This window comes from Crocuta crocuta, unplaced genomic scaffold, assembly GCF_008692635.1.
Source record: "Crocuta crocuta isolate KB4526 unplaced genomic scaffold, BGI_CrCroc_1.0 scaffold179, whole genome shotgun sequence".
In the NCBI taxonomy this organism is placed as follows: domain Eukaryota; kingdom Metazoa; phylum Chordata; class Mammalia; order Carnivora; family Hyaenidae; genus Crocuta; species Crocuta crocuta.
Genome location: NW_027551568.1, coordinates 13,480,087 through 13,507,751, shown reverse-complemented (window position 1 = coordinate 13,507,751; position 27,665 = coordinate 13,480,087). Strand labels below are relative to the sequence as shown.

General features: G+C 34.8%; 1 protein-coding gene across 1 annotated transcript in view; it reads left to right on the top strand.

Annotated features, from left to right (window-relative positions):
• Positions 1-27,665, top strand: part of LCORL (ligand dependent nuclear receptor corepressor like) — a 151,789-nt gene that overhangs the window by 91,452 nt on the left and 32,672 nt on the right. Inside the window, exon 7 of the mRNA XM_077750465.1 lies at positions 19,914-20,165. Within this exon, the coding sequence (XP_077606591.1) occupies positions 19,914-20,165 (252 nt within the window). The remainder of the gene's footprint in view (positions 1-19,913; positions 20,166-27,665) is intronic.

Below are 27,665 nucleotides of genomic sequence, written 5' to 3'. Positions count from 1 at the left end.
CTAAAAACAAAAGGTAAGCGATTTAAATATAAAATAACTATTTTATACTTGAAGAAAGGCTCCATTAATTCTGTTATAACCTGGATGAAGGGCAAAAGCTTTCTATCAGAGTCCAGATGCAATAAAATAAAATGTTGACTACATTCAAGAGTCATTTATATTAAAAAAGAAAAAAAATAATTTACCCAGGAGGAAAGCTACATAATCACAGTTGAAAGACAAAGACAGGGGCGCCTGGATGGCTCAGTCAGTTAAGTTTCCAACTTTGGCTCACATCATTATCTCCCAGTTCAAGCCCTGGATTGGGCTCTGTGCTGACAGCTCAGAGCCTGAAGGTTGCTTTGGTTTTTTGTCTCCCTCTCTCTCTACCCCTTCCCTGCTCATGCATTCTCTCTCTCTCACACACACAAATAAACATGTAAAAACATTTTTAAATGAAATAAAAAATAATTAAAAAAAGAAAGACAAACTGAGAGAAAATATTTCCAAAGTATCTCACAAAGAGTTAATCTTCCTATTACATAAGTAAGTTTTTAAAATTAAGAGGGAGAAAAAAAGACCAAGCACCCAATAGAAAATTTGATAAAAGGCATGAGCAGGGTATTACACACAGAAAAATAAGATATTCACATGGCCCTTGAATTTATAATAGAACTGCAGATTAAAGCCATAGTGAGTTACCATTTGTCTTCTATTAGATTGGCCAAAATTTAAAAGCCTTACAGCACTGTTAGGGAACGTATGAAACAATCACTTTTATCCATTGCCATTGGAAGCACAAAATGATACACTTACTACAAAGAGTATTAGGCAATATCTATTAAAACTACATATGTGGGTGCCTGGATGGGTCAGTCAGTTAAGCATCTGACTCTTGATTTTTGCTCTGGTCATGACCTTACAGTCATGAGACCAAGCCACACATGGGACTCGGTGCTGGACGTGGAGCCTGTTTAAGATTCTTACTCTTTCCCTCTGCCTCTCCTTTGCTCACTCGTGCGCGCTCTCTCTCAACAAAACAAAACAAATCAAAACCCTACGTATGTATTTACCCCTTTATCCAGTAATCTCGCTTTTTAGAAGTTACCTAAACATACTTATTTAACAACATGCACAAAATTCTTCATTTCAGTGTTTTATAATAGCAAAATATTAGAAATCAGTTACATGCCATCTACATGTCGACTATTCTGTGATAGAAACATATAGCGGACAGACAGACATGTAGCTAGAGAATGAAGAATATCTCTGAATTGATAAGAATGACTAATTCCCAGGGGCACCTGGGTGGCTTCATCTGTTGAGCAGTCAACTCTTGATTTTGGCTCAGATCATGTTCCTCAGGGTCATGACAGGTGGGCTCTGTGCTGTGTGGAGCCTACTTAAGATTCTCTCTCCCTTCCCCTCTGCTGCTCCCCTGCTTGCACTTTTGCACTTTAGTACATGCTTTCCCTCCCTCTCTCTCTCAAAAAAAAAAAAAAAAAAAAAAAGATTAATTACCTGGCTATGTATATTTTAAGAGAAAAAAGTATACTGCATGTTGTATATAGTATATTCACTTTTAAGAAATAAGAGGGAAGAATATATCAATCTGCTTATTTTTATACAAAAACACAAAGGATAAACTAGAAACTAATGAAATTGGTTACTTTAGGATTAGTGGAAAATAAAGGAAAGTAAGTGAAACATCTGCGTCTTCTATAGTTTTGACCTTTGAAACGTTAATTTTTTACATTAAAAAAAATCAAGGATGGGGAAGAGAACCCTGTGATTGAGTACCAGCTACTACAAAAAAAATACACTTAACTGTATGCCATATTGATAATACAGAGCAGAGGAAAAAATTAATTCAAATAATTAACTTAGTCTGACATATTTTAAGGGACATATTTTAAGGATAAACATTTTTCAATGGTGTTGTTGGTATAGTAATTCTGAGAGTTTTTACTGTTGGAGAAAGGAATAGAAATATGAAATGAGGGAAGAAAAAGAACAGTCCTGTGTTATTAGAAGTATCTGAGAATTTATGATTCAAATATATACATATATATAACCCATATATGTATAGTATTTATTAGCTTTGCCTACTGTAAGATCCTAGAAGCAGTGACACCATAAGTAACGATGACCACACTTAACATTCAGATCTTGATGCCTAAATAGCACTCTTTACCACAAAAAGGAAAAATTAGGATATTTGCAATATTGATTGATTCTAAGTCAGAGACAGGAAAAGTAGAAAGTAGACATGGAGTATCTTATATGCCAAAAAACAAGTCCCCACAAATAGGAGATATATCAAAGGGACACAGGACCAACTTCAAGGAGTTTCCTTTGGTTAAATTTGGAACAGTTTGTACATTAAAATGAATAATGATGGCATGGATAATATAACATTGGAGAACAAGAAATGATCCATGAGTCCATAGTGGTAAAAACAAACAAAAGATAAGGTCACAGAAGAGAAGGCACTTTTTAAAAATAATCCTACATAAAAATAGAGAATGAATAATGGAATTATTTTTATGATCACTTAGTGTAACAATTGATTCTGGCAGGAATCATCAATTGATGCTAAAACAATCGAATAAAAACTGTTGGGGAACAGGATAGTCATATTAAAGTATTACTCTACAGATTACTAATTACAAAGGAGAAAAAATAACTTCACAATGGAGAGATTTGTTGGATATCAACTAAAGCAAGACATCAATGACATTACTGATACTGGGAACCAAATAAGATACACCAAGCAGACATATCACCTATGATAGTATTCCTATTAAAAAAAAAACAGATTAATATGAATCTAAATTATGAAGAATGTGACCCAAATTATGGAACGTGTTATAAACAAAATGGCATGACAGTAACAACAGCAGCAACAAAAAGGCAAAAGAAAAGACTGGGGACTTATTTAAGAAGTTAATTAATTAATTAAGAGTGAGCGAGTGCAGGCATGAGTAAAGAAGGGACATAAAGAGAGGGAGAGAGAGAATCCCAAGCAGCAGCTGGATGCTCACCTTACAGAGCCACCCAGGCACCCCTAGAACATCAGGTTCTTGATTGCATCCTCAGATTGAAGAGAAAAATGGCTATAAATGACACAGTTGGCAAAGTTGATGACATTATACTTTGTGTTAAATTTCTTGAAAGGGATAATGGCATTATAGTTATGTATTGTAATGTTCTTTATTACTCAAGTATTTCATATTAAGTATTCAGAATATCTTCAAATGCTTCTCCCCTAAATAACCTGTATATATGTAAAACAAATGATAAAAAATATCAACAATTGTTGAGTCTATAGAGGTAAAGTTTTGTGGAAGTACATTATAACTTCTTTGTAGATTGTAATATTTAGTAGTAACAAAAATTTGGAAAAAATAAAAGGCAAGGGCAAAAACTGTATACCATAGATGGTTCCATAGGATTTTGCTTCACTTTTTTACTTTTTACTATATCATTATCTACACTAATGATACTTATCATTACATGATATCAGTATATGTCAGAGTTCTTCTATAAGTGCTAATCGGTGTTAACTGTTGTTAATATAGCTATTAACATGAAGAGAAGGGAAATGGAAATGGGGAAAGTGTACAAAAATGCCACCATCCTGGCCTTTAAAAAATTTATTGGATTAGTGACATATTTACATATTTTCCCCATAAATGATTTCATAATTGAGACAACATTCAATATTTTTAGATTGATTTCACCTTTGTTTAGTATTCTCCCACACTGACAGCATATGATGCCATTATTTACCTAAGAAGAACACCTGCTCTTGAAATCATGCTTTCTCTCTTTCTCTCTCTCTCAAAAGAATGAATTAGCAATAAAAAATTTTTTTTAACTTTTTTATAGTTTTTATTTATTTTTGAGACAGAGAAAGGGCATGAGTGGGGAAGGGGCAGAGAGAGAGGGAGACACAGAATCTGAAACAGGCTCCAGGCTCTGAGCTGCCAGCACAGAACCCAAAGCGGGTCTCGAACCCACGAACCGTGAGATCATGACCTGAGCCGAAGTCAGACACTCAACTGACTGAGCCACACAGGCGCCCCTAAAAAATTTTTTTTTAAATTAAGAAGGCAAGTTACTTGCCCACACACACCCAACATACATGGTGGGAAATGCATAGAATGACCATTGTAAACACTCCTCTTCAGAATTGGGGATATGGGGTGCACACGGAGGCCACACTATTCGTAGTAATTCTGAAATCCAGCTGGGCAAAAGTTGGACCTTACTTGATTTGATCTTAAAGCCTAAGAATGATTCTTTATGACTCTTGGATCTGTCATGTTCCACTTTCTGAGTTATTCCTTTCTGTTTTTTTTAAACTGATATAACCCACATACTATAAAATTAACATTTTTTAAAGTATACAATTTAGTGGGGTTTAGTGTACTCATTTACTAAGTTTTGCAACCATCACTGCTTTCTGATTCCTGAACATTTCATCCTCCTAAAAAAGAAACCCATTAACAGACTAGCACTCTCACTTCATCCTTTTCCTACCCTCCCTCAGGCTCTCGCAACCACTAAACCCACTCTCTGTCTTAATAGATTAGTCTGTTTTAGACATTTCATATAAATCAGATCATAGCATGTATAGCCTACATTTAACATAATGTTTTCAAGGTTCATCCTTATTTGTATCAGTTCTTCATTCCTTTTTATGATTGAATAATACTCTGTTGTATAGATATGTACATTCATCAGTTAATGTTCATTTAGGTTGTTTCCACTTCTTGGCTATTACAAATTATGCTACCATGAACATTCATGCACTTACTTTGCTTGGATATATGTTTTCAGTTTCCTTGGGTACATATACCTTGGAGTGAAATTTGCTGGATCATAATGGTAATTCTTTGTATACATTTTTGAAGAGCTGCCAGGGTGTTTTCTGAAGTGGCTACACCATTTTGCAGTCTCACCAGCAGTGTTTGAGGGTTCAGATTTCTTAACATCCTTATGAGCACTTTATCCTTTTGGGTGTGAAATGATATCTCATTGTGGTTTTGATTTGCATTTTTTCCCCTCATGAGCAGTAATGTTAACCATCTTTTTCATGTACTTATGGGCTATTGGTAATATCTTCTTTGGAAAAATATCAAATCATTTGCCATTTCTTATTTGGGTATTTTTTTTTTTTTGACTATTTGTAGTTCTTTATATACTGTGGACACTGGATGCTTATCAGACATGATTTATAAATATTTATAAGTGAAAATATTTATACCCAATCAGTGGACTGTCTTTTCACTTCTTGGTATTGTCTTTTGAAGTACAAAACTTTTTAATTTTGATCAAGTCTAGTGTGTCTATTTTTTCTTTTGTTGCTTATACTTTTGGTGTCATACGTAAGGAATTGGTCCCTTAATCCAAGGTTATGAAGTTTCACATATGTGTTTTCTTTTAAGAGGTTTAAGGTTTTTAGGTCCTCTATTTAGGTCTTTGATCCATTTTTAGATAATTATTATATATGGTATGAGATAGAGATCAGGCTTCATTTTGTATGTAAATATCCAATTGTCCCTGTACCATTTGTTGAAAAGACTTCATTCACCATTGAATTGTCATGATACTCTTATCAAAACAAATTGACTGTAGGGACGCCTGGATGACTCAGTTGGTTAAGCGTCTGACTTCGGCTCAGGTCATGATCTCACAGTTCGTGGGTTCGAGCCCTGCACCCGGCTCTGTGCTGACAGCTAGCTCAGAGCCTGGTTGTTTCAGATTCTGTGTCTCCCTCTATCTCTGATCCTCCCCTGCTCCTCTCTCTCTCTCTCTCTCTCTCTCTGTCTCTTTCTCTCTCTCAGAAATAAATAAAACGTTAAAAAAATTTTTTTAAAATATATTGACTATAGATGTAAGGATTTATTTTGGGGCTCAGTTCTACTCCATTCATCTATATGTCAAACTTTATACCAGTAACACCCTATCTCAATTATTGCACTTTATAGTAATTTTCAAAATCAAGAAGTGCTAATCTTTCAATTTAGTTCTTCTTTTTCAAGATGTTTTTGGCTATTCTGGATTCCTTGAATTTCCTTATGAATTTTAGATCATCCTGCCAATTTCTGCAAAAATGACACCTGGGATTTTGATAGATACTGTTTTGAATCTCTTTGTGAGGTGTTACCATCTTAACAATACTACATCTTCCAGTTCATGAATATAGGCTGTATTTCTGTTTATTTAGGCTGTCTTTGAATATCATCATTTTTAGCGTATAAAACTTCCACTTCTTTGTTAACTTATTCCTCTAAGTATTTTATTCTTTATGATCCTGTTGTAGATGGAATTGTTTAATGGATTGTATAGGAGTAAAATTGATTTTTGTTTATTGATATGATTTCCTGTTCTTTGCTGAACTTAAATTATTATCTCTAAAATTTTGTGTGTGTGGATTCCTTAGAAATTTCTCTATGTAAGATTATCTTATGAATCACTATATTTGTGTACCTGAAACAAATAAAACACTGTATGATAACTATAGTAGAATTAAAATAACATTTTTAAAAAAGATTGTTATGTACAGTTTTACTTCCACCTTTCCTATCTAAATGTCTTTTCTTTATTTTTATACCTAATTCTGTTGGTTGGAAACTCTAGTATATGAATGAAAGTAAATAGTGAATAGTATATGAATAAAAATGGTAAAGTATACATCCCTGTCTTGTGTCTTGTTCCTGATCCTAGAGGGAAAGCTTTTGATCTTTCATCATTAAATATAATGTTACCTATGATTTTAAATAGGCGCCCTTTCTTTCTTTCTTTTTTTTTTGGCAGTTACATAAACACTTTATTTATTTACTTATGTATTATTTATTTATTTTAAATAGTTTATTGTCAGGTTGGTTTCCATATAACACCCAGTGCTCTTCCCTACAAGTGCCCTCTTCCATGCCCATCACCTCCCTTCCCTTTTCCCCCACCCCCATCAGCCCTCAGTTCTCAGCATTCAAGAGTCTCTCATGGTTTACCTCTCTCCCTCTCCCCAACTGTTTATCCCCTTCTCCTCTCCTATGGTCCTCTATTAAGTTCCTCCTAATCCACCTACACATGCAAACATATGGTATCTATCCTTCTCTTCCGGACTTATTTCGCTAAACATAACACCCTCAAGTTCCATCCATGTTACTTCAAATGGCCAGATTTCATTCTTTCTCATTGCCACGTAGTATTCCATTGTATAGATAAAACATATGTTCTTGATCCATTCATTGGTTGATGGACACTTAGACTCTTTGCATGTTTTGACTATTGTTGAGAGTGCTGCTATGAACATTGGGGTGCCTGTCTTGATGACTTGATACTGTCTTGATGACTACAGCTTTGTAGTAGAGGCTAACGTCTGGGATTGTGATGCCTCCCATTTTGGTTTTCTTCTTCAATATTACTTTGGCTATTCGAGGTCTTTTATGATCCCATACAAATATTTGGATAGTTTCTTCTGGCTTTGAGAAGAGTGCTGGTTCAATTTTGATTGGGATTGCAATGAATGTGTAGCTTGCTTTGGGTAGTAATGACATTTTAACTATATTTATTCTTCCAATCCATGAGCATGGAATGTTTTTCCATTTCTTTGTGTCTTCTTCAATTTCCTTCATAAGTTTTCTATAGTTTTCATCTTACAGATCTCTTGTATCCTTGGTTAGGTTTATTCCTAGGTATTTTATAGTTTTCTGTGCAATTGTGAATGGGATCAGTTTCTTGATTTCTCTTTCTGTTGCTTCATTGTTGGTGTATAAAAATGCAACCGATTGCTGTACGTTGATTTTGTATCCTGCAACTTTGATGAATTCATGGATCAGTTCTAGTAGGCTTCTGGTGGAGTCTGTCAGGTTTCCTATGTAGAGTATCATGTCGTCTGCGAATAGTGAAAGTTTGACTTCTTCTTTGCCAATTCTGATGTCTTTTATTTCCTTTTGTTGTCTGATGGCTGATGCTAGGACTTGCAGCACTATGATAAACAACAGTGGTGAGAGGGGACATCCCTGTCCATCCCTATCTTGTTCCTGATCTCAGGGGGAAAGCTCTCAGTTTTTCCCCATTGAGGATGATGTTAGCTGAGGGCTTCTCACAAATGGCTTTTATAATGTTTAAGTAAGTTCCTTCCATCCCAACTTTCTCGAGGGTCTTTATTAAGAAGGGTTGCTGTATTTTGTCAAATGCTTTTTCTGTATCTATCGACAGGATCATATGGTTTTTATCTTTTCTTTTGTTAATGTGATGTATCACATTGATTGATTTGTGAATATTGAACCAGCCCTGTAACCCAGGAATGAATCCGACTTGATCATGGCGGATAATTCTTTTCATGTGTTGTTGAAATCGATTTGCAAGTATCTTGTTGAGATTTTTTGCATCCGTATTCATCAAGGATATTGGCCTGTAGATCTCTTTTTTTTTTTTTGCTGGGTTTCTGGCTTAGGAATCAAANGGTAGAATTCCCCAGGGAAGCCATCTGGCCCTGGGCTCTTATTTGTTGGGAGATTTTTGATAACTGATTCAATTTCTTCACTAGTTATGGGTCTGTTCGGATTTTCTCTCTCTTCCTGTGTGAAACTTGGTAGTGAGTGTGTGTTTAAGAATTTGTCCATTTCTTCTAAGTTGTCCAGTTTGTTGACATAATTTTTAATATTATTCCTGGTAATTGCTTCTATTTCTGAGAGATTGGTTGTAATAAATCCATTTTCATTCATGAATTGTCTATTTGTTTGCTCTGTCTTTTCTTTTTGAGAACTGGCGAGAGGTTTGTCAATTTTATTTTTTCAAAAAACCAACTCTTGGTTTCGTTGATCTGTTCAATTGGTTGTTTGTTTTTGTTTTTTGTTTTTGGTTCTATATTGTTTATTTCTGCCCTGATTTTTATTATTTCTCTTCTCCTACTGGGTTTGGGGTGTTCTTGTTGCATTCATTCTAGTTCCTCTAGGTGCACCATTAGATTTTGTGCTTGTGCTTTTTCTAGTTTGTTGAAATAGGCCTGGAATGCAATGCACGTTCCTCTTAGGACTGCCTTTGTCACATCCCATAGAGTTTGAATTTGTTTTTTTCATTTTCATTTGTTTCCATATATTTTTAAATTTCTTCTCTAATTGCCTGATTGGCCCATTCATTCTTTAGTAGGGTGTTCTTTAACCTCCGTGTTTTTGGAGGTTTTCCAGACTTCTTGTGGTTGATTTCAAGTTTCATAGCGTTGTGATCTGAAAGTGTGCGTGGTATGATCTCAATTATTTTACATTTATTGAGGGTTGCTTTATGTCCCAGTATGTGATCTGTCGTGGGGAATGTGCCATGCGCACTTGAGAAGAAAGTGAATTCCATGGCCTCAGGATGTAGAGTTCTAAATATATCTGTCAAATCCATCTGGTCCAGTATGTCGTTCAAGTCCATTGTTTCTTTAGTGATTTTCTGTCTGTTGATTTATCCATTGCTGTAAGTGGAGTATTAAACTCCTTTGCTATTAGCACATTCTTGTCCATAAGATTGTTTTGTTTGTGATTAATTGTTTTATGTATTTGGATGCTTCCGTATTGGTGCATAGACATTTATAATTGTTAGTTCTTCCTGGTGGATAGACCCAATCATTATTATAAAATGCCCTTCTTCATCCCTTGTTACTGCCTTTACTTTAAAGTCCAGTTTGTTTGATATAAGTATAGCTACTCCAGCTTTCTTTTGACTTCCAGTAACATGATATATATTTCTCCATCCCCTTACTTTCAATCTGAAGGTTTCCTCAGGTCTAAAATGAATTTCTTGTAGACAGCAAATAGATGGATTTTGTTTTTTTATCTATTTTGCTACCCTATGTCTTTTGATTAGAGCAGTTAGTCCATTTACATTCAGTGTCATTATTGGAAAATATGGGTTTAGAGTCCTTGTCTTTGTAGAATTCATACTTGTGATGGTATCTCTGGTACCTTGTGTTCCTTGCAACATTTCCCTTATAGAGTCCCCCTCAGAATTTCTTATAGGGCTGATTTAGTGGTGACGAATTCTTTCCATTTTTGTTTATTTGGGAAGACTTTTATCTCTCCTTGTATTCTGGATGACAGGCTTGCTGGATAGAGGATTCTTGGCTGCATATTTTTTCTGTTCATCACATTGAAGATTTCCTGCCATTCCTTTCTGACCTGCCAAGTTTCAGTAGATGGGTCTGTCACCACTCTGATAGGTTTGCCTTTGTTTGTTAGGGCCCTTTTATTCCTATCTGCTTTCAGAATTCTCTCTTTGTCCTTGTATTTTGCCAGTTTCACTATGATATGTCATGAAGAAGATTGATTCAAGTTAAGTCTGAGGGGAGTTCTCTGTGCCTCTTGGATTTCAATGTCTGTTTCCTTTACCAGATTGGGGAAGTTCTCTGCTATAATTTGTTCAAGGATTCCTTCAGAGCCTTTCTCTCTCTCTTCCTCTTCTGGAATTCCTATGATAAGGATAATGTTTCCTTTGATTGTATCACTTAGCTCAGGAACTCTCCTTTAGTGTTCCTGGATCAGTTTATCTTTTTCTTGGCTTCCTTTTTTTCTATTATTGTCTTCTAATTCACCTGTTCTTCTCTCTGCCTCTTCAATCCATGCATTGGATGCCTCCATTTTATTATGCACCTCATGTATAGCATTTTTTAATTCATCACAGCTATTTTTAAGTTCCATAGTCCTTGTAGCAGTAGTTTCTCTGATGTCTTCCATTTTTCATGCCCAGCGATTAATTTTATGACTATTCTAAATTCTTGTTCAGTTACAAGAATATCTGTTTTGAGCATATATCTCAAATATATATCTCAAATATATATCTGTTTTGAGCAGTTCTTTAGCTGTCATTTCTTCCTGGAATTTCTTTAGATGAGAGTTCTTCTGTCTCATCATTTTGTCTAGCTTTCTGTCTCTTGTTAGTATTAAAAACTTGTTATGCACTCTGCACCTGCGAGTATTGCTGTATTAAAGAAGGCTCTTTGACTGCTCATGGCCTGTTCATTCAGGAAGTATTCTTTGAATTGTGTCTCTTGGACTCTCTTGTTGAGACTTTGGTTATTTTATTTCCTTACTCGTAGTGGTATTTGAGACTCTCCACCATTTGTACTTTGGCTTGTTTCTTGAGGTAGCCTCTGAAAGGAAAATAGACAAACACATGGGGAACAAAGGCATGCAAACGCACAGACAAATCCCACAAACAAGCAAACCGAAAGGGAAAAAGACAAAAATAAAAGAAGGAAAAAAGGAAAAGACAAAAGAAAAAAAAGATGAAGATGGAAAACAAATAATAAAAAGGAAAAAGAAAAAAGAAAAAAACCCAGAAGACAAAGGACTGTCTAAAAGCATAAAACCAGAATTCCCAGCTACAAATAAAGAGCAGGGTTTATGCAGTGCTGAAGGAAGAGCATATACAAAGAAACGACAGGGCAGGGAGAAAGCAAAATTGGACAGTGATCAGGCAGAGAGACTAAGAGGCTTAATTCAGAGACAGAAAGAGAATATGGCAAGAGGCGAGGAGAAGGAAAGGAAGATAATGTTACTCAGGGAGACAGTGTAGTCTGATTACTCCAGAGAGAGAGAGAAAGGTGGCAGTAGAGGTGTGGAATATACATCTAGAAAATGGATTAAATGTGACTGTTTAAGTAAACCAATGACCAAAGGGCCCAGTTCAACAGAGGGGAGGGATACAAATGATACAAGGGAAAATATATCTGAATAGAAATAATTGATCTAGACTTGATCACGGCAGTGCATCCATGTTGGTTTGGCCCCAGCTTTGGTTAAAAAAAAAAAAAGCTTTCAAATTGGGGGGGGGGTGGTTCAGTGTGGTTCGATATAGGTAGGTCTTCGCCCCCACTGCATCCTCTGGCTGCTCCCTGATGTCCCACTTTGGTGGTTTGGGGAAGAAAAATGGCTGTGTCCCCGTCCCTTCTTGAACCAAGTGTTTCAAATCACTCTTTTGGGTCCAGTCTCCCTGTGCCCCTGGTGCACCCGAGGTGGGCCGTGTTCTAGGTCTCAAGCCATGCCTCCTCTCCAGATCTTAGTCTGTGCACAAAATATAAACCCATAGGCCAAGTCTTTCTGAGAAGTTTCTAGCCGGCGCTTCCCCACTGGGGATCCAGCCGGAAGAGCGGTGGAGAAAATTAGCCATTTCATCTAGGATATCTAGGAGTATTTTTTCCTTTTTTTAAATTTTATTTTTATTTTAATTACAGTGTAGTTAACATAGTGTTATATTAGTTTAGGATATCTACTTTGTTGATGTGTAATTTTTTATGGTATTTTCTGATTCTTTTTTATGTTTCTTTGAGGTTAATGGTGATGTTTCTTCTTCATTCCTTATTTTAGCAACTTAACTTTTCTGTTTTTTTGTTTTTTTTTTTGTTTTTTTTGGTCAGTCTAGCTATATAGGTTTATAAATTTGTTGATCTTTTCAAAGAATCAACTTTTGGTTTCATTGATCTCTGTTGTTTTCTGTTCTGTATTTTTTTCTGCTCTGACCTTTTATTTCCTTCTTTTTGCTTTCTTTGAGTTTAGTTTTCAGTTCATTTACTCTTAAGGCAGGTTAGGCTAAAGGGTCGTTGGTATGAATTTCTTTAAAAATATGTTTTTTACAGCTACAGATTGCCTTCCAACCACTGAAATAGCTGAATCTCATATTGTTTGCTATGTTGTATTTTCCTTTTCATTCAACTTTTAGTACATTCTATTATCCTTTGTGACCCAGTATTTTACTCATTTGATGTTTAGGAATAAACATGATGTTTTTTTTTTTTCTTTCACACTGTGAATTCCCCATATTTTCTTTTGTTACTTGTTTCTTGTTTCATTCCTTTGATGTTGGAGAACAAACTTTTTAAGTTTTTAACCTTTTTGCCTTAAGGCCTAACATATGATCAATCTTGGAGAATCTACCTGCATTTGACAAAAATATATATTCTACTGTTTGAGGATGGAGTGTTCCGTATATGTTTGCTAGATCTAGTTGATTTATAATGTTGTTGAAGTCTTCTATTAGTTGATCTACTTTCTGGTTTTTGTATCCATTATTGAAAGTGGTTTATTGAAGTTTCCAATTGTCAGTATTCAGTATTTTATGTCTCCCTTTAATTCTGTTATTTCTTCATGTATTTTTGGGCTCTCTTGTTAGGCATATATATGTTTATAATTATAACTTCTTAACAGATTGAACCTTTATCATTATAAGGTGACCTCCATTTTTATTGACAATATTTGTCATAGAATAGATTTTGCCTGCTATTAGTAGAACCACCCACTTTTCTTTTGATTACTATTTGCTTAATAGTTTTTTCCCCCAATCCTGTTTCTTTCAACATTTTTATATCTTTGAATTTAAGGTCTCTCTTTTGGGGCACCTGAGTGGCTCAGTCAGTTGAGTGTCCAACTGTTGATTTTGGCTGGGGTTGTGATCCCAGCATTGTGGGATCAACCCCACATTGGACTCCACAACTGAGCATGAAGGCTGCTTAAGATTCTCTCTACCTCTCTCTCTCTCTCTCTCTCTCTCTCTGACCCTCTCCCCTGCTCAGTCACGCTCTAAAAAAAGTCTTGTTTTGACAGCATGTAGTTGGGTTATTCTTTTTAATACATTTTGCCAACCTCTGCCTTTCCATTTACATTTAAAGTAATTACTGATGAGGTAGGATTAGCATCTATCATTTTGCTGCTTGTTTTCAGTTTGCCTTATTTCTTTTTGTTTTCTCTCTTTCCATTATTACTGTCTTTTGTGTTAAACAGATATTTAATTCCTTTGTTGTGTATTTTACTGTATTTTTTTCAGGTATTTTCTTAGTGGTTGTCCTCAGGATTACAGTCAGCACCCTAGTAGACAACAGTCTAGTTCAGATTAATACCGATACAATTTCAGTAGTATGTAAAAACTCTGATCCTATATGTCTCCATTTCATTTCCCCTCCTCTGTACTGCCTTTGTACTTAATGTTACATCTTTATACATTATCCACTGAGAGAAATTTGCAATTATTGCTTTAATAGTTATGTTCTAAATTAGATAGGAAAAAAAGTTACAAACAAAAACTACATTCATACTGTATTTTACCTATGTAGTTACTGCACTGATGCTTATTATTTCTTTGTGTGGATTTGAGTTACTGTCCAGTGTCCTTTTATTAGGTCAGGTGTGCTTGCTGCAGGTTTTCTGTTTTTGTTTATCTGAGAATGTCTAAATTTCTCCTGTGTTTTTAAAGGATACTTTGGCTGAATATGGAATTCTTAGTTGAGTCTTTTCTTTCAGTTCCTTGAATATGTCATCTCAATGCCTTCTGGGCTTCATGGTTTCTGGTGTGATATTGGTTGTTAATCTCATTGAGGATCTTGCATGTGATGAATTGAGTTTTTTTCCTTGCTACTTTCAAGACTTGCTCTTTGTCTTTGGTCTCTGACCACTTGATCCTACTTGGGGTTTGTTGAGCTTCTTGGATATGTAGATAAGGTTTTTCATCAAATCTGACACATTGTCATCAGCCATCATTTCTTCCACTATTCTTTGTACTTCTTTTTCCTCCTGGGACTGTCATTTGTAATGTTGGTACAGTTGATGGTATTCCATAGGTCTCTGAGACTCTTGTTTATTTTTCTTTCTTTTTTTCCTTCCTTGTTCCCTCCTTTACCCTCCCCTCACCTACCTACTGCCCATCCGTCCATCCTTCCTTTTTTCTTTCTTTCCTTCCTTTCCACTCTTCTTACCTTCTTTTGCCTCTCAGAATGGGTAATATCAATGGGCTTTCTCTGTCTCCTCAGAATGGCTAATACCAATGGGCCCATCTTGAAATTCATTGATTCTTTTTTTCTGCCAGTTCAGATCTGTTGTTCTTTCCAACCTAGTGGATTTTGCATTTCATTTTATTTTATTTTTTAATGTTTTATTTATTTTTGAGAGAGAGCGTGTGAGTGGGGGAAGGACAGAGAGGGTAACAGAAGATGCAAAGTGGACTCTGCGCTGACAGCAGCGAGCCTCATGTGGTAATCAAACTCACAAACTGCAAGATCATCTGAGCTGAAGTCAGGTGCTTAACTAACTGAGTGCCACTAGGCACCCCGAATTTTGCATTTTAATTTGTGTACTTTTCAACTTCAGAATTTCTAGTTGGGTCTTTCTAAAAACTTTATTTTTTTTTTGCTGAAATATCCTCCTGATACTTTCCTTTATTTCTTTATATATACATGGTTTCCTTTAGTTTTTTGAATATATTTTAAAATGTGTGATTTAAAGTTTTTGTCTATAATTTCAATATGTGGGCTTTCTCAGAAACATTTTCTGTTGGCTCTTTTCTTCCTGTGTCTATGGGCTATATTTCCTTGTTTGTTTCTTATTTATTTATGTATTTATTTATTGCATTTCTTATAACGTTTTTTTTAAAAAAAACTGGATATTTTAAATAATACAGTATGACACTGGTAGAAATCAGATTATCCCCTACCTCAGGGTTTATTGTTGCTATGTGTTGTTTGTTTAATGACTTTTCTGATCTAATTCTACTAAGTCATTAAAGTCCATATTCTTTGCATTGTGTGGCTATTAACATTTCTGCTTGGTTAGCTTAGTGGTCAACTGATGATTGGACAGGGATTGCTTTAAATATCTAGAACCATAACATTGTTAGTCTTTTCCTGGGAACAGTCTACCTCAGAAGTAGGAAGTGAGGGTAGGAATAGAGCAACTTAAAACATTCTTACTATTCTTACCAAGATTTAGCCAATAATCTTGAATAGACATTTCCTGGAATGATTTAGTTAATTCCAGGGTTACTTTGTTTAAAGGAATGATACATCACACCCACAAAAATATTAAAATTAAACATTCACATGAGTCCCACAACATTAAGAGAGAGTCAAATCTGGAGAAAAACCATCACCTTTTTGAAGCCGTGTTCATAGCTGTTTCCCTGATTTGGTCTTTGCTCAACCTTTTTTAATTTTAGCCTCATTTGCTATCTGTATATACTGAAAAATTTCAAAATAATCAAGACCTGGTTTCTTTTTGTCTAACAGCCCTTCCTTTAGGATAGCTCTCCTCTTAGATTTTATATAATTAGCAAGAAAAGACCAGAGGGCATCTCAACACTTACTTTAAAATTTCCCTAGATAGATCACCCAGTCTATTATGTACATTTTCTACCCTCCAGGTTACTGCAAACAATAGTGTTATAAAACTTTCTGCCACTACAAAATAAGTATATTCTTTCCTCTGCTTTCCAGCAACATTTACATCATTGTCCTACAAATCCTCACCCTCCACATCTTATCAAAGATCATGAAGCTCCTATTAGCAGTTTCTTCTTGGTACTGTTTGATTTACAATGTTAGTTCTCCACAAAGCCCACTGCCTGGTTCTAAAGCCATATGTACATTTTTCCTATAGAAGCATCCCACTAACATGTATCAAAATTTGTTTTATTTATTATTATCATTTAACAAATTATCCCCTAAATTTAGCAGTTTAAAATAACAAACATTTATTATCTCACATTTTCTCTAAGCTGGGAATCTCAAAGCAGCATAGCTGGATGTTTCCAGCTTGGTTTCTCACTTGGGTGCAGTCAAAGGGTCAGCTAGGGTTATAGTCATCTGGGATTTGATTCATCTAGAAAGTCTTCCAAGTTCATTCATTGGTTGTTTGCTGGAGACCAGGTCCTCTCCATGTGAGCCTCCCCATAGAGCTTCTAATAGTATGGCCTCCTCCAGAATGAGTAATAAGAGAGATGGAAGGACAGAAGAGAGGATGCGGAGTTGGAGGGAAGGGACAGCAAACACTAACATTTAAGAGTATCCAAGATAGATACTTTATATCTTTATTTTTTTATAATTTAATCTTAGAAGTGACATGCTTCTTTAGTATGCTGTTGATCACCCATACCACAGCTGATGTGGCATGGAAGAGAGTGCACAACAGAATGAAACCAGGAGGTAGGAATCATTGAGGGAGCATCTTGAAACTGGTACAAAGAGCTTGTTAAACTTTGAATTAGTTAAATTTGTAACCTGAAGAGATAGGGCAAAAAAAGTTATTTTTGTCTTCTTGGGGGCTATAGACACTATTTCCATGTGGCAGCATTGTCTCCTCTAGCCAAATATTTATTACTTGGCGTGACCTTTAACAACTGATGATTCCTCATCTGTATCTCTAGTTAACTCATTTGCTTGTACACATAATCTAGAAGGCTTAGTAGCTAATCAGCATTTTCTTTATCTCTTTGCCTTTCTCTTTTTTAATTAATTAAACATATACTTATTCCCCAATATAAAGAGCCAAAAACTGAGTACATGTAAAGAATAGAGCAGCATTATGTATTCTGCCTTAAACTTAGCTATAAACTCAACTCTAAAGTTGTAGCCCTGGAGAGATGATATGAATCCAAATATGTTTCAGTTCTTTTTTTGGGTAAATTTAATTATTTTGAATTTATAAGGTGACAGTCAATAAATTACAGGATAGTTAAACAAAATGCTTAGAAGTAAATTCCTGTCTCCTTTTAACACATAATACAAAGCAAAATTAAATTTGAAAAAATATGTAAAAGAGTGTTCACAGAAGTCTTCAAAGATTCCTGTGGTAATAATCAAGAAATGGTACATACTGGGAATCCCTATGTACAACATGGAAATTAATTGTTTTGGTGAATCACATCATTTAAGGTACATGTGCTAATATTGCCTATTCTGGACCAAAAAGTATTACATGTACTTAGAAATTACTATTTTTCTAGTTAGTTAATAATTTTATATTAACCTAGTTAATATTTTTACATATTTGGCAGTTTGTGACTTAAATAAAACATAACTGCTCAGTCTCCATCTTAATGGCTAATGTTTACTAGACTGTTAAAATATGCCAAGTACAGGAATTCAGTATTTTATCTACACCCTTACATAACTTTAAAATATCCTGTGAGCAAGCTCTATTGTGATTTCTAAGATTCTGTTATCATTTCCATTTTTATGAATAGAGAAACTAAAACATAGAGGGGTATGTGATTATCCTGAGCTCATTAAGATGGCTAAGATTACAACCTATATGTATTATCTTTTTATTTTTTCCAGTACCTAAAAACAAGAGTGCCTCTCTTTCCTTTTGGGTTCTAAATGAATAAATGTGAAGGCTAACATGTTACTTTTTTATAGGTCCACAGTTCCTTCCTTCTCTCAGGTGTTTTTTTCAGAATTTAAAACTTTTTTTGTTTTGAAAGAGGTAATATAACCAGGGTGTTTATTATGTAACATCTCCAGCAGATCCAAAACAGTACCCTGTGATCAAATATATTAATACTTTTCCAGCATTATAAATAGATTTCATTTCAGCCTAGATCACATTTTGCTATCAAATTTGGTAGTGGTCATTGTGGAGAAGTTTGTTGCTTCTCCTCATCTCCAAATAGTATATGTTGTCAAACCATTTTGTATTAAGTTTTGTTTTTTTTTTTTTTAATGTTTCTTATTTTAGAGAGAGTGTGTGTGCAAGCTGGGGAGAGGGCTTGGTGGGGGAGGGGGGTGGAGAGAGAAAGGGAAAGAGTGAGAGAATCCCACACTCACTACCCTGGGACTGTGACATGAACTGAAATCAAGAGTCAGACACTCAACTAGCTGAGCCACCTAGGCATTCCCCCTTCCCCATCTTCAATTTTAGAGTCATGGACCTATTACAGTAGGTGTTCTGGGGAACTTGTCTTCAGATCTCTTAGACATGTGCTCCAGCTAATACTGAACCCCAAAGCAAAAGAGACTTAATCCTTCAGTTTCAGATAGCCCTGGATCAGGACAGGCCTATTAATAACACTAATCTGCCTGGGTAAGTTGAGATATTTAAGGAGCAAAAGTTTAGTATCTCAAGGTTCACTTTTAAGAGGAAGGCATATGGAGCCTAATCACATCTGCATAGTTATCTTTTCCAATTTACCAATAGGTCTACATCTGAAGGAGCAGAGGAAATAAAAGGATTGAAGTCCAGAAGTATGTGTGTGGACAAACCACCATCACCCAGTCAGTTTCCCCAATACCAAAACTCCTTATCGCTATACTATGTTTACAAGTAGTCTGTCTTTATTCCACACCTCTTATATAAATCATTCAATTGTTTTACCTCTTGTATAAGTTCAAGCAGAATTGTATATCACTGCTGACCTTCATTATAGTTACAGCAGATCAACATGTTTGGGGGTCAGTAATGATATTGCTATTTTTATAGGAGACTCTTAGTAGATACATGCTGAAATATTTAGGAGTGAAGTGTCATAATTCTACAATTTACTTTCAGAGGTCCTGCGAATAAAAAAAGTTTAAAAAGTGAATATGATGGAATACTAACAAATTCTTGAATCTTGGTAGAGGCTGCCTCTGTCACTGTATAGTTTTTTATCTTTTCTTTATGATTGGAATTTCTCAGTGTAAGTTGAAGAAAGAAAATTTTTTGATGAGCTTCAGGTTACTTTATATAGAATTCTATATAGATACACACTTGATAGAATTGAAGAATTTAATAGTAATAGTTATGAGAATTTAGATGTTTTGTTTAATAGTTAATGCATGCACGCACTTTGTATATTAAGTTAGAAATGGCCTAGTTACAGTTTATGATCACATTGTAAATGTTTCAATATCTAGTAGAATACCTTTGAATTAAAACTGAAAATAAGCTGTTTTGCTTCTCTAATTCTTTGTATTTTAGTTTAGGACCAAAATTGTTTGTTTTTAAGAAATTATTAAGTATGTCAAGTTTTGGGTTGATGTAATACTAATTAAATCTACAGGATTTCTATTGCTAAGTCATAGAAAGCATTAGCCATTGTGGACTGAACTAAAAGACTCCTGAAACTAAAAATAAATTTACATGTTGGTATTTTGCATTTCTCTTTTTTAATGCTTATCATATTTATTTCTTCCCTAGATCTTCCTCAGAACTGTGATCCTAACATTCCCTTAGTTGCTCAGGAATTAATGAAAAAGATGATACGTCAGTTTGCAATTGAGTATATTTCAAAAAGTGGTAAAATTCAAGAAAATAGAAATGGTTCAATTGGACCAAGTCTAATATGTAAAAGTATACAAATGAATCAAGCAGAAAACTCCCTTCAGGAAGAGCAGGAAGGCCCCTTAGACCTCACTGTGAATCGAATGCAAGAACAAAATACTCAGCAAGGTAAGACTCTGTGTGTGTGTGTGTGTGTGTGTGTGTGTGTGTGTGTGTGTGTGTGTGTGTGTAAAACATAATGTTTTAGTATTTAACATATATAAACCTTATATTCATAAAGAAATATATTTTAGGAGTAATATTATGTGTAATTGGCCTCTATGATATGAACTAGAGAGAAGTGCTGAAATTTATATTGCATTGGACTGTTTATAAAAGAGGAAACTGGAGTTGCTCTTCATCTCTTTTCATAATAAAAAGTATGGTGAGAGAACCATTTGTATTCTTTGCTTACTTATTTTTTAATTAAAAAATTTTTTTAAGTTTATTATATTTTGAAAGAACAAGTGAGTAGGGGAGGGGCAGAAATAGAGAGAGGGAGAGAGAGAATCCCAAGCAGGCTCTGCACTGTAATGATTCACAGAGGAAAGGAAGGAAGGGCCTTTTTAAAAAAAATTTTTTTAATGGTTTATTTATTTCTGAGAGAGAGAGAGGCAGTGTAAGCAGTGGTGGGTCAGAGAGAGAGACACAGAATCTGAAACAGGCTCCAGGTTCTGAGCTAGCAGTCAGCACAGAGCCCGACGCGGGGATTGGACCCATGAATCGTGAGATCACGACCTGAGCCAAAGTCAGCGCTTAGCCGACTGAGCCACCCAGGTGCCCATATATTTTTTTAATAAAACCATACTGCTGTGGTATAGATGGGTAGCCTCTACTTTGCATACTTGCACACCAAATCTTAAAAAAAAAAAAAAATGGAGCACATATTCTTTAAGGCATTTATGTGTGGATATGTGTGTGTATGTATACCCATCAACATCTGTACTAATCTTTCCACAAGTTAAAACTTTTAAGGTTGAAGTAAAGATACTATAAATAATTTTTAAAAGTCTTGCTAATCATAACTTCATGTCAGTATCTTATTACACAGTGTAGACTTCGGGAGAATTTTATTAGTAATGATAGAAGGTGTAAATCCATATTTCAAGTGGTTTTCTTTTTCTTTTTTATTAAATTCTTTTTTTATTTATTTCTAAGAGAGACACAGAGAGAGACAGCATGAACAGGGGAGGGTCAGAGAGAGAGGGAGACACAGAATCCGAAACAGGCTCCAGGCTCTGAGCTAGCTGTGAGCACAGAGCCTGACACGGGGCTCGAACCCACAAACCATGAGGTCATGACCTGTGCCAGAGTCAGACGCTTAACCGATTGAGCCACCCAGGTGCCCCTCAAATGGTTTTCTTAAGAATTAAAATTTTTGGCCTGAATTCACTGTTCTTACCTATAATCAATAAAGTGCTTACACTAGAAGTAACCTTTGTTCTGCCTTTATTTATTTGCTAGTGCTTACATTTTTCATATCATTCTCATTTTATGTCTTTACAGTACTCATTTAAGCCCATTGTTCATTTTCCATTTTAATTTATTCAAATTAGATAATGTAATCCATAAATCTAATACCTAATCTAACCATAAATAATGAGGATAACTTATAGGTAGCCTAACTTATAAATATTTAAATTATCAAACACAAATGGTTTTATAAGTAAGCTTCATATATTTAAAGCAATAGATAATTTTTGTCTTTCATAGTCTATCTTAAAGAATAGAAAAGATGGAGGACCATGGGGGATAAGAAGGGGAAAAATAGTTGGGGAGAGGGAGGGAGGCAAACCATGAGAGACTCTTGAATGTAGAGAACAAACTGAGGGCTGATGGGGGTGGGGGAAAAGGGAAGGGAGGTGATGGGCATGGAAGAGGGCACTTGTGGGGATGAGCACTGGGTGTTTTATGGAAACCAACTTGACAATAAACTATTTAAAAAAAAAATCATAATTGCACTATATGCTAACTTGGATGTAAATTAAAAAATAAATAAAAATTAAAAAAATAAAGAATAGAAAAGAAAGAAATGTTAGTTTAATCTTAATATCAAACCAAACAAAATAGCAAAAGAAAGAAATTTCCAAACTAGTCTTACTCACAAACATAGGTGCAAACATCCTAAATAAATATTAGCAGATTGAATATAGTGAAGTATAGAAACATAATAAGTAATAACAGGGAGGCATGGATGATTCCACATTTGAAAAATCTCTGTGATTTTCCACATTACCAAAAAAAAAAGAAAAAAGATAAAAGAAGCATATTATTCTAATATACAGAAAAAATTCTCCAAAAGCTGACACATACTTACCAAATTAAGAGTACCGTGAGCACTGGCACTACCAAAAATATCATAACCCAATGATTTAAAGTAACGGACAAGAGGGGTGCCTGGTGGCTCAGTCAGTTAACCGTCTGACTTTAGTTCAGGTCATGATCTCACAGTTCGTGGGTTCAAGCCCCGCATGGGGCTCTCTGCTGACAGCTAGCTCAGAGATTGGAGCCTATTTCGAATTCTGTGTCTCCCTCTCTCTCTGACCCTCCCCTGATCACATTGTCTCTCTGAAATAAATAAAAAACATTAACAAATTTTTTAAAAAGTAATGGACAAGACAACAATATTCACTATTGCCTATTTTCAACATTATCTGGATCATAAGTTCTGACTTCTGTAACACGATGAGAAAAAAATGGAAATATGAAAATAAGCAGTAATAAATAATGTGTTATAAGAAAAGAATGAACAAAAGTGTGGTTGCTTACAAACAATATGGTTGTGGATATAGAAAATATGAAAGAATAGGTAAACTTTCACTTATTAGAACTGATAAAAAGTTTAGAGAAAGTACTGCTCACATGATCAGTATATATTACTGCTGATATCAGCAACCACCTAGTTAGACAGTCCCATGTATAAAAAATCTCATTTACAATAGCAACAAAAGCAGGAAATGCACCAAAACATCTAAGAATGAAACTAATAAACTGTTTAAAACCTTATAGATAACATAAAACTATCGAAGGACACAAATAAGACTCCCCAAATAAGCAATTATATTTTAAATGAATGGACAGACTCTAAAAGATGGCATTTTATGCTTAATATGTTTACAGATTCAGTGTCATTTCATTCAAAATTCTCATATGGTTTGTTGTAAAAACTGACTTGCCAATTCTAAAATTTATGAGCAATACATAAAGAGCTAAGAAAAACTAAGGGTGGCTGAGGGAGTCCCTCTAAAACATATCAAGACTTACTTGGTGCAATAATGTTAAAACATGGTTCTGTTGCCCATATACAAATTAGTAGAACAGCAAGCTGGAAACGCTCCAAACATTAGTGGAATCTGGTACAAGATAGAGATGTCATTATAAATCACTGGGAAGGATGGCCTATTGAATTAATGGTTCCAGGGCAACTGGTTACCCATTGTAGTACCAAAAAGAAAAAAGATGATTCCTATCTCACACCTCTCACAAAAGTAATTCAAGTGGGTTAAAGGGCTAAATTGTGAAAAGAAAAACAGAAAGGAAATATAAATGATTATATCCTACTGAACTCAAAATAAGGAGGAATTTCTTAAGAATTTCTTAAATTTCTTAAGATGCAAGAGTAACTGTACAACAATGTTGTTAATTTGACTGTATTGAAATAAACTTAAGTATTATAAAAGGCACTATGAACAGAGTGAAAATTCAAGCCTCAAATGGAGATAGTATTTATAACTGATGTAACTGGCATTCAACTAATAGACAGAACTGCAGCAAATGAGAAAAACGTTGACAACTATGTAGAAGAATAGGCAAAAACAGTTGGCCGAATAGAGTTGGCCATATAAGCAAAGAAAAAGATACTCAAAAGAATATCCTATCCAGCCTCTGCCCCAATATAGGGTGTTTTATTCTCTACTGAAAGAGATAGTAATTCAATTGCTGGTTGACAGTAAATACATATAAAAAATCTTTGCTCTTGACAATTAAGGTCATATATCTGAAATATCCATCCTTGGCTTTCATTTTTTTTTTTTTTCTATCTGCAGCAGTGTTTTCCTTAACAGTACTATAAATATTTCTAGAAATTATTGTATCTCTACGACCTCTGTTTTCCATGCTAATCTTTAGAAGTTTTTCCTCCCATCTGCAGCAATTTACTCCTTCTACTAGCACTGTAAATATTTATTGAAACTATTATGCCTCTGTCTAAACTTATGTTTTCCATGCAGATCTTTTCATCTAATTGTTCCTCATAAGTCAGTTTCCATATTCATCATTTTCCTGCAACTCTAGACTAAAAATATAGTTACTCTAAGGGAAACTCCCATTTACCTCTCCATTGTACTTTCTAGCCAGGTGTTTCAAACATTATAGATATTTCTTTGTGTACTTTCATTTCTACAGATTTGTGTAAATACTCTGATCCTCAGATACTGGGAGGAAGTAAGTCATGCATTGCTTGTACCAGTGATTCTTTTTGCCCTGGCACACTAAGTTAAAACCAGGTAGAAATAATATTAGCATATCATTTTTTAAAAATTTCAGTTTTAATCTAGGGCCAAAGTAAAAACCTCCTAAATTCCACAAGAGAGGAGGAGCTTACCAGTCCTACACAAAACAATATCAGATGTGGGCAGAAATGAAACAGTGTGTCATTGGCCCTCTTGGTGTGGATTTCTGCCCCGAAGTCCAGTGAATATTCTGGTAGAGCTTTCATTATAGTAAATTTCTCCTTGCATTGCGATTGTTGCCATGTTTATCTTTCCACTATAATATATCCTTTGGAAGCAGGAACCTGCCTCTTCATTTTTATATTCCCATTACATATATGATGTATGACATATTGGATTAAAAATTTTCATTGTTTTCAAACACTACTGACAACTAAAATGAGAATTGAGAATTGATCATTGGATTTATGATTTTTTAGCAGTGAATTTTTTAATTTTAAACATTCTAGATGGAAAATATCCTGAAATACCTTAATAGTTTCTTAAACAACATATGGTACATTGTCATTATGAACATTAGTTGTTGCACTGCCTTATAATGTCTTTGCATTTTTAGAATTATTTTCCCTTAAGCTAATTGGCAATAAATAAGTAAAAAAAAAATATTTTTTAATTACTACTTCACACTACTGGTAGGCTAACCTTTGGAAATCATATCTCCTAGTTTGAATAAGATTTTCTTTAAAAAAACAAATTATGTATGAGACTAATATCAACTAGGCTTCAAGTGAGCAATGGGAGACTGCATTGAATAAATTATATGAATTTCAGTGATATGTTTAGTTGTTAATAAGTTTCCTTTTTTTTTATTCAAAAAGACAAAAAAAGTTTAATCTTGTATTGAGCCTTTATCTCCAGCAAGGTCTAAATAACAGCCCAAGATATTTTATGAATGCAGTCCCTGCTCTTCACAATTGTGTGACCCTAGACAAGGGTGCTCACACCCAGGGTGCTCTAGGTCCTTGATTTCTCAATTCCAGAAGGAAAAGTTGAACTGTACGGTTCCCATGGCTTTTGCAGCCCCAACATCTCTGGCATCTATTGACCAACCAGTCCAGTTAAATGGGCTCATTAAGTACACTGGGCGATTTATTGCTCTTTCAAGTTACCTTTTTGTTGTTGTTGTTGAAAGAAATTTATTTTTTTCTTTTCTCTGTTATTTATTTATTTATTTACAGATAGTTTATTGTCAAGTTGGTTTCCATATAACACCCAGTGCTCATCCCCACAAGTGCCCTCCTCCATGCCCATCTCCCCCCTCCCCTATTAAGTATCCTTTATTGGTGTTACTTGGTGTTTATTGCCACTACTAGTCTGGTTTCTTGGCTGAGATTAAGGTAGGTGAAGCTGTCAGCTGAGATGTTAAAACTGTAATTAAGAGAGCCATTTTGGTTTTATAGTATTATGTTTACAGTAAATAAAGTCTTCTGTTATTCTGTTAGGAAAATAATGAACAGCTTTTAAAGTTCAATTCAGAAAATATTTCTGTGTCTCATCTTGTTTTTCTATGCTGAGCTTTTATTTTCCAAGACTAAAGACACAGAAGAGAATGTTATGTTCTTTGCTTAAGATGATACCATATTTTATTAAACTTGAAGAAGAAAACATAATATATCTAGATTATCCGTGCCATTTTCAATCTAATACTCCCTGACTCTAGGGATAGAAGATACTTAAAAATTCCAAATGAAGGCAAACCAGTCTACTGCTTAAAACCAAAGGCTTCTCATTGTCCTTAGGATAAAATCTAAAATCCTGAACTTGCCTAGATCTAGCTCCTGTCTACCGGTCTCCTCTTGTGTCTCTCTTTTGTTTTAGTCCTCATTCTGGCTTTTTCTCATTTTCTTCAGGGTGTTATACACTGGCCTCAGAACATTCACACATACCATTGCCTTTTTGTAGGAGCCACTCTCTACCCACACCAATGTATTCTAAATAAAACTTGTTTTTTTCAGGTCTTTTAAACACCATGTCTCTAAGAAAACTTCCTCCATACCTCCTAAATTGCATGCACACGTACCCATGTGTACACATTATTATTAATTCCCACCAAAATGTGGTTTGGGCCTCTTACTGTATTTTCTTATAGCAGCATGTGTTCTTTTGTAGCACTTCTCACCCTTCTAATGATTTGTTTCCACCATTTTATTTTGTACTTCCTGTCTGTTTAGCTCTTTCCCCTCCTTTATTATTTTCTTTTAGCTTCTATTTTTTTCTTTATTTCACTTTTTCTTCTTTGCTGATTTTGAAGTTATACTCTGTTGCTATTCTGTTAGTGGTTATGCTAGAAATTTTTAAGTGTGTAATTAACTGAACAGTTAATATAAGATTTCAAAGTATCTTAACTTGTCACTTATCCCAACACATATAGTCATTTTATCAGTGCTTTAGTTCTCTTTTTATCACACCACAATCTAATCTAATTATCTAATCTAACCTAATTATAACTATTTGTTTTATATCACCAATTTTTGTTTAGCTTTACATATATGATGACCTTTACCTTTGCTCACCATTCCTTCCTTTATCTTATATCTCAGATGTACTCTGGGAACAGAAATTGTAATTCTTTTAATTCTATTGATAGTGAACTCTGAGGTTTTTTTTTTCATCTACTACTAGTTCATGTCCTTCTTCTTCCCTCTTCCTTCTTCCTTTTTTTTTTTTTTAATTTTAGAGAGAGAGCATGCAGGTGGGGGAGAGGGGCAGAGGGAAGGAGAGAGAACATCTTAAGCAGGCTTCCATGCTCAGCATGGAGCCTGATGCGGGGCTTGATCCAACAACCCTTGGATCATGACTTGCACTGAAACCAAGAGTCAACTGCTGAACCGACTGAGCCAGCCAGGCACCCTGTTTTTTTATCTTTAATTTATGTTTATCTTTAAAGATAATTTTTCTGAGCATACTAGTTTAGACTGACAATTATTTTTTTTTTGTAAGCACTGCTACTCTGATAGTGCCTTTGCTTCCATTGTTACTAAAACTGAAGCTAATCGTCTTTCCTTTATAGGTAATCTTCATACTCTGTACTTCTAGTGTCTCTCTTTCTCTTTGTGTTTTGTTTATGGTGTTCTGCAGGTTGTCTTGGATACGTTTAGATGTAGTTTTATTTTATTCT